This window comes from Humulus lupulus, chromosome 3, assembly GCF_963169125.1.
Source record: "Humulus lupulus chromosome 3, drHumLupu1.1, whole genome shotgun sequence".
In the NCBI taxonomy this organism is placed as follows: domain Eukaryota; kingdom Viridiplantae; phylum Streptophyta; class Magnoliopsida; order Rosales; family Cannabaceae; genus Humulus; species Humulus lupulus.
In genome coordinates, this window is record NC_084795.1 from 27,690,345 (window position 1) to 27,698,737 (window position 8,393).

General features: G+C 32.5%; 1 protein-coding gene across 1 annotated transcript; it reads left to right on the forward strand.

Moving 5' to 3' along the window:
• The first annotated feature begins 1,591 nt into the window (after positions 1–1,591).
• Positions 1,592–3,926, forward strand: LOC133823827 (vacuolar protein sorting 38-like). Its single transcript, XM_062256674.1, has 4 exons — positions 1,592–1,652; positions 2,337–2,392; positions 2,688–2,916; positions 3,709–3,926. The coding sequence occupies exons 1-4, from the start codon at positions 1,592–1,594 to the stop codon at positions 3,909–3,911; spliced, it is 549 nt and encodes a 182-aa protein (XP_062112658.1). The 3' UTR covers positions 3,912–3,926.
• The last annotated feature ends 4,467 nt before the right edge of the window (positions 3,927–8,393 follow it).

Consider the following 8,393-nt stretch of genomic DNA (forward strand, 5'->3'; position numbering starts at 1 on the left):
CTCGGGTCAAAACCCTAAAAAGTACCAAAAAACCAAGATCTGAAGATTGTGTAGTGCTACAACGCTAACTATTGGGAGCTACAGCGCTACAGGCAGAACATCATCCCCCAAACTGAGCACCCAGCGTTGTAGCGCTACCAACCTAGCGTTACAACTCCCAAACCAAAATTATGGGTTCTCAACTTGTGTTCTTCGAGCTTCAAAGCTCCAAATCTGACCCCAACGTGTCCCTAGCCCTTCAAATCAATATTTTAATCGCCCAAACAGTTCACCCAATAGTTTAACTATTGGGGTTTTATGCCCTAATTAAAACTCAAATTCTTTGTAATCTCATTTTATTATCAATAAAAGAATAGAAATCATTTTTTGACTTGGTTAATCACTTTGCTCACATGTTCTATTTTCATGATTATTTGTTTAATATAAACTTCTATTAAATCCCGAGCATATAGCTAATCTTATTTATAGCGACGCAATCACAGTGGACTATAAATATGATTATATGTTCAAAATAAGTTAGTCCTAAGATTACCCTACAAGAAATCTGATATTTACCTACCAATATATATTGGTAGGGAAAGTAATGTTTTGCCTACTAATATTTATTGGTAGATAATATTAGTAGGTAAATGCTAGTCCATTATATTATATTTCGGAACATAGCTTTACCTACCAATAATATCAGTAGGTAATGATCTTTACCTACGTATATTATGGAGGGAAATTTTTTAACCATTCTCGCTCAATTTTTCCCCCATTTTTTATTTTCATTATATTATTTTATTATTATAAATGCTTATTTGGAAGCTTATGTGGAGTAAATAATATGATGTGTACGACATTTGCCTACCAATTCCTTACCTACTTATATTTATTTGTAGGTAAAGGTGACTTTTACCTACCAATATTTAATGGTACGAACCATGCGTAGGTAAATATTATACAATATATAAACTATTTCAAATATGTTTTTCGCTACCAATAAAATTGGTAGGTAAAGATTTTTACCTACCTATATATTGGAGGGAAAAAATTAAGCTTTTGAAGCTCATTTTTCCCTCTAATTTTATTTTAATTTTTAAAATTTTATTAAAATTAATGCTGATGTGTCTACAACATTATCCTAGTGTCTAACCATACTTATTTTATAATTTACACTTCATTTTATCAATACATAAAATATAATAAAAACATAAATAAATTTATTATTAAATATAAATATATACTTATAAACCTAAACCCTAACACTTGTCTCTCAATAAATAAGAAAATTTTTGGATAAAAAAAATCTGAAACATCTCTTTCCCTCTTTTCCCTCTATCTTCCTCGAAACCCTCTTTCTCTCTCTCTCACTACTGTGTTGCTTCTGCCAGGCCCGAACGCCCATCGTCCCATCGTCGGAGCCGTACACGCGCCAGCCCAATCGAACCGTCGGCCCTCGAAACGTCGACCCCCGCGAGCTCACCACCGTACGCGCTACCCAAGGCTGTCAACCAACGGTCCGAAGTCGTCCGCCCCTTGCACTTTCCGGCGAGATTCCGACTACCCCGAGCCTCTTGTTTGACGAAGGGCACGGGGAAGAGGTGCAAAAATGTATCATTGTGAAAACCATAAATCATGTGCCACTCGTTCCTTGTTTGTAGTCAATATAGGTATGTATGCTCTCCTTATCTCTAAGTACAACTAACGTATGACGTTACGGCATATTTGGTTTTGCATATAACTGTTATTATTTCTAATATTTGAATGTCTGGAACTAGAACTAGTTCTGTAATTGACATACAGAGAAAAGACACTAGTGAATGTTGACAAAGAAAATATATTTTAGTTGATTCATTAATATACTGAAAGAAAGTATTGGGCAGTTGTATTCATCATTATTTGTGTGTTAATTTATGACACTGATCTATAAAATAGTAAAATCTCATGTAGTTGGGATAACGGTCTTTGAGTTTGAAATGGATTTTAATGTTTACATCTTGGTTAGCTCGAATATGATCGTTTATCAGTGTTTCAACACTCATGCTAGATCATGTTTTCTTGGGCATTTTACCTTGTAAGCTGTGTAATGGACTTGAAGATTGTTACTTGAAGGCTGATCTACCAATAAGTTACTCTGTGGTGAACTAGTTGCATTCTTTGCATTCTCACTGCTTGGGTGACTCAGCCCCTTCTTTATGCAGCAATTTATTTGTGTTTGCTTTTCTTGAGCTCTAAAATAAAGCATTGGAGGAGGTGTACATGTTTCTTCTGTAACTTTATTTGTGTTATATTTCCCTGATTGACTCTTGTTATAATTAACCATTACATTAATAAGGATTCTGTCTTTGTACCAGGTAAACGCTATGAAAGAGGTCAAGAACATGTTGATTTTTCCACTTTTGCAACGAAGGTCTGGGCTCGTGGTCTTCCTCGTCTCAGATGCGGGCTCAATGTGGTTTCCCTGTTTCTACATTCTACATGATTCTTCATTGATTTTCTTTCACTTGTCCTTCTAGGCTCATAAGACCCTTGAGTGAGTTTTTGTAACGGTATTTTTATCTTGTTTCCGTCATTTTGATTTTCAACAGGCTTGGTATTTTAACTTTCTATTTTAGTGATAAAAGTCTTCTATGCAATTTTTTTAGAAAAGATTTGAATTTTCTTCTTTATGTGCCTTTTGTCTGGTTTGAGTAATTAATTAGTAGGCCACTATATATGCCGGTGGACTAGAAGCTCTAACTGTGCGATTACAGGAATCAAATGAGTTTCTTGCTGGAGGAAAGGGGTATATTCGTCTTAAAAAAGTGGAAAAGAAGCTAAGAATAAGACAGCAGTATATGGTGTCACAAGTTGCATTGCTCTATCCTGTAAAAATCTCTGCAGGAGCTACACAGGACCAGGAGCTTGAATCATTTCCTAACAGTAGCAAATTAGGTATATACTTTGCCACTCTCAACCAATTCCATAATTTATTTCCTTGTGATTGGATGTCCTCTCTATTATGTAGCACTTTTGTGAATAGTTGGATGCTACGTTAGTAGATGTTTGTGTGTCAAATTTGCTGACCTCTGTCATGAGAAGTTGTGTTATGCGACTATGTATGTATTTGTGTACATGTTAATGTTATGTGAACCTTTCTATGAACATTATGTATGTGTTATGTCTTCTTGTTTTAGGTGTTTTAGCTGTTCTTATTCACTTGTCTTCTCTCTCTCTCTCTCTCTCTCTCTCTCTCTCTTTTCATTTCTTTTTCTTGTATCCTCTATCAGTTGTTTTTGAATTATGTCGAGTCAAATGCATTATAGTGGTCTGCATGACTTTAGATGTTTTATGTCCTTCAGTTCAGTTTTAATTGATACGAGTTTGACTTCTGTTTGAAAGTTTTTACTGTTATACCTGTGGAATACAATTGTTCACTTAACATCTTTAGATTTCATCAGTAGTTGGTAGTACGAAGCTATGAGAAATTTTTTGAGACGAAGTTTGGCATAAATTTTAAGGGCAGGGATAGAGTGAATAACCCACTTTTGGATTTTTAATCTACTAAATGACCCTATATTGAAATTGTTTTGTAAATAACCCAATTACTGCACTAATCACCAAAGTACTCAATGTATAATCTGTGAACTGTGTTTTAGCTATTGCCACTAGCATAATTAAATGTGCCTTCTTTGATTTTGTTACTTAAAATTGTGTTCTGTTGATATTTTAAAATCTTTTTACCAGGGCTTTCTGCTGGATCTAAGCCTGTGAATCCTGGATCTTTGACAATTTTGGGTCTGCAGTTGACAATGATTCCTTTTAAAACGATGTCTCTTTTCTCAGACAAGAAAGAGGCTCAGAAGACTTCAAGTGATCTGGGATATGTTGGTCATGTGCGTTCTTCTTCACTTTCGATAAAGATATTAACTATTTTCCCCCCACTTTAGGATTAGTTGGATCATCTATTTTTTCTTTAACTAGTTTATCTGTCTAGCCATTTGATTGGGAAATCGCATATTTGAACCAAACTAATAAGTTATCAATTCCTTGCATATAACCAAAGTTTGATCATAGTCTCCTTGTTAATAAATGCCATTGCATTAGGGTCCCTTGGTTTGTTGGTTTATTAGTTCTAGCACCTGTTGTTCCAACTTGCCATGACGTGTTGTATTATCCCTGAACTATTGCAGACTGTTATACTTATAGCTTCGTACTTGAAAGTTCCACTACCGCGCTTTGGTGGCTCTCGTTCATATATTATTGAGACATTGTGTAGACGTGCACTTTTTTCTTGTCAATGAAGAGCCATAATAAGTATGACTAGCTAATGTGTTAGTGATTATGACATTTGATATGCCGTATTTTTAGTTATATTGGCATTCTCTGTATGTCATAAATGCCCATATTTGGTCATAATTAGTTTTGAAATACTGATGATGATTTGGGAACATCACATATAGTGTTTGGTCTTTGTTATTCCCTGTTTTGGAGTAACTTTTGGTTCTGTAGCAGAGACAGACAGAACAACAAGGTATATGCTATCATCAATAAATTGATACTATGTTGCTATATTCAGATTTTGAGATTTTTTTGTACTTTGTTATTGATATTGATATTCAGATTTAGGATGTAGATTAATTTAATAAACTTACTGCATTAGTGAATCTGATTCTTTGTTCTTGTACTAAGATTTACTAATTTTTTTTATGTTCTGATATTTGTTTTTCATATTTAGATATTTGCTTTTTCATATTTCTTTCTTTTTCTATTTCTAAAGTTTTGGATTAATCTCAAGTGTTTCTCTATTTTTAGCATGCTCTGCTTTCTGGTTTGTAGGGTGAACTTTGATATTGATATTGATATTGTAGGGTGAACTTTGTTTTTGGAGAGATAACTAGTTTTTGAGTTTACGAGTTTTGTGTGTTTGAATCAGATTTTTATTCTGTATACAAATATGTTTTGAATCTGATTTTTTTAAAGTGAAAATTTTGTGTTTGGTATTTGATTTATGTATTATGTTCATTGATTATATATATGAATCTGTTATTCTTTTTAAAAAGGAGAAGAGACATCTACTTTTTATTTTAAGTTTTTTTATGTTAAACTTTGAATCTAGTTTGTATTATCTTCATCATTGTTTACATGTTCATATATACTGCATATGAACTTCTTTGTTTTATCACATGAATTATAGTTTTCGATGGATATTGCCTATTAAATGTAGTTTTGAATGTTGACTTATATTTTCTTTTTTTGATTTGGATTATTATGCTACTTTGATTTTTTTTTTTTACCTGTGATGTTGATAAATGATTTTATTTTATGTTGGTGATTATGGGACTTGATGTGCTCATATATTTGTTTTTTAATATATGTTGGTATATCAAGTGTCATAAATGCCCATAATAATAAGTCATATTTTCTGAAATCCTGATGATGATTAAATTGGGGATAATTATTATGTTGAGATTAATTATATTTTCCCATTGTTGCCAACCCGAACCCTACCTCCAACCATCGTCGGTGTCCACCTCACAAAGCCATCATTGATATTCACAAGTTCGAGAAAAATAATGCTCTTTAGTAATAATCTCAAAGTCAAGAATAGACTTGTTGATATTTTTTATGAAATGTAATTAGTTTAACACTCATCTTTAATAAGCAATGAATATTTTATAATATATGTTTGTTTATTTTATTATTAATGTTAAATAATTTATTTGAGTTCGGTTCGTGAGTCACAAGATGATTCTTAGTTTATTTACAGTAATTTACTAAGGAATGAACTTTATGAAGTTTTTTTATTTTTGTAGGGATAACCTTAAAAGAATAACTTTATGACTTATTTTAGTATTGAACATTATAAAGAATTTTAGCATTAAACATTTTATTATTGTATGATTTTTTTTAGTTTATTTCTAATATAAAACATTTATAATAACTGTTATTATCTTTTACCTACACATAACCATTACATTTGACCAAAATATAAATTCTGTAATAAACCAATAAAATCATGCTATGTGGACTAATAAAATGACCCCACATGGCCCAATAATATCGTGCCACGTAGACTAATAAAATGATGTCACGTGGTCAATATCAAATGATGACATATGTACTAATTATCAAACGACACGTGGACAAATTATTGTTTGACATGTGGAGCAACCACAAGATGCCAAGTGGCGATATTGATGTATGCCACGTAGGATGCCACATCATCAGACACATAAAACTATGGAAACCATGTCAGCAGACACGTAGGATGCCACATCATCAGACACATAAAACTATGGAAACCATGTCAGCAGACACGTAGGATACCACGTCATCAGACACATAAAACTATGGAAGCCATGTCAGCAGACACGTAGGATGCCACGTCGTCAAACACGTCATCTGCTGACTCATCAATTGATTTATAACTTAGTGGGGTCCACTGATTCTTTTACCTACCAGTATTAGTAAGTGTAGGTAAATACTCTTTCCCCACTAACATTTACCTACCAATCTCTACCAATTCAATATTGGAAGGTAAACCACATTACCCACCATTAGGCTAGTTTTACCTACACTTACAATTGGTAGGTAAAGACCCCATTTTCTTGTAGTGTTAGTCAGTGCACAGGATTTACACTGACTTGCCAATCTATGATATGATCTACTTACAAATTACAGTGTTATGTTCTTTCCAGAACAATTAGCAAAGTAGATAAGATCGGATGTATTTGTTACATCGGATAGGACCGATATTGACAGTTGATAAGATAAGTAAACATACCGTTATTATCTATTCTAGTCATATCATATAGTTGACCATAGGTCAATTCAATCTCAATTCTGAGTGGTTAGTATTCTAACTGATTGTATTATTTGAGTTCTTTGACTTGTTCGTTACCAGCTTACCCTACGGACTAGCCCATACTTACATCTTGGGAACTCGGTAGTATAATTGAGTGGGAGTGTTAATCATAAATATGAACATCTATAGCTTTTGATGAATAAGTGAAACGATGGTTTCCTTTTAGTTTGGTTCAAGGTGTTAAATGATAGAGATCTCATTTCAGTAATTAAATTAGTTTACTGAAATATCATTTACAAGGAACTAAGTGTTTTAAGGATAAAATACAATGAGGGGTAAAGCGGTATTTTAGTCCTATCTCATTGTAGACCGTCTATAGAGGATTGAGTGACAATTATGGTTGTAACAATGGATAATTAATAGCGTATCTATATTTGTTATAGAGCGTTCTATGAATTCAAGAGTGCAATTCCGAGTCTATAGTGGAGTCACAACGAATTAATAAGTTAGTAAATTTATTTGTTAGATTTATGATAACTTATTGGAGCTTGATTTCATAGGCCCATGGTCCCCATTGTACCTTGGATAAAATCATCTAGATAGTCTCAATTAATTGATTTAATTATCAATTAGAATTATCAAAGTCGACCATGTTAATTTTGGATAGTTTCACAGAGTTATGTAATTTTGAGAAGAAAAGAGAAATTATGGCAGATTTATTAATTAAGATAAATTGGTATCTAAATTAATAAATAAGTTTAAATCAAAGTTCAAATTATAAATAATTAATTTGATAAATGATTTAAATAATTATTTAATTAATTAAATCAATAGAAAATAATACAGGCCTTGTTTTTAAGTCCAATGGGCTTATAATCAAATGGGAAATTTCACAGGCCTATAGCCCATGATAATTTCGACCTAGGGCTTGAAATTGGCTATTATTTTATTGATTTTTTAATTAAATTAAACTGCCTAATTGAGTCTATAAAAGGAGTGCTTAGAGAGAAGTCATCAATTTAGATTTATGAGACGACAGATAAGTTTAATCACTGATTTTCTGATAGTTTTAGATTCTCTCTAAACACAAGTCCTTTTCTAAGCCTCTTTGATTATTTTCTCTTCTTCTTCTCTGTATCTATCTCATGTGTTGAGAATTGCCCACACTAGTCTAGGTGATTCTAAGGATACATTGGAAGGCTGTGAAGAAAATAGAAGATTGGTTCAGTTTCTTGATAATACTCTGCGACAGAGAGGATACAAGAGTTAGAGAAACTGAAGGAATAACTCTTTAATTCTACTGCGTATACTGTAAGTATTCTAATCTTTGTTTCTCTTAAAATTCAATTTTAGAAACATGTTTTAGGCTATCTCGTATTAATTTGTTTAATATTAGATATACATGAAAATAAATAAAGATCCTGTATAAAGCTAATCTAACATTAACAACATTAAAACAACAACAAATACCCAAAATCCCCATAGGAACTCATAATCCAAGTCTTGAGTTCGTAAAACTCAAGAACACCAAGAACATAGAATAAACTCAGGAATTCAAAGCTTAAATTATCTCCGATTATGTCGTTTCTCGCTAAATCCTCCAGCTAATAAGCTTCTAATCTTC

Bases quoted from the DNA above. Each gene is read 5' to 3' on its own strand.
- LOC133823827 (XM_062256674.1), top strand. From the start codon at position 1,592: ATGTATCATTGTGAAAACCATAAATCATGTGCCACTCGTTCCTTGTTT. The intron at 1,653-2,336 runs GTATGTATGCTC...TCTTTGTACCAG, and splicing joins CTTGTTTGTAGTCAATATAG to GTAAACGCTATGAAAGAGGT. The intron at 2,393-2,687 runs GTCTGGGCTCGT...ATTAATTAGTAG, and splicing joins TTTCCACTTTTGCAACGAAG to GCCACTATATATGCCGGTGG.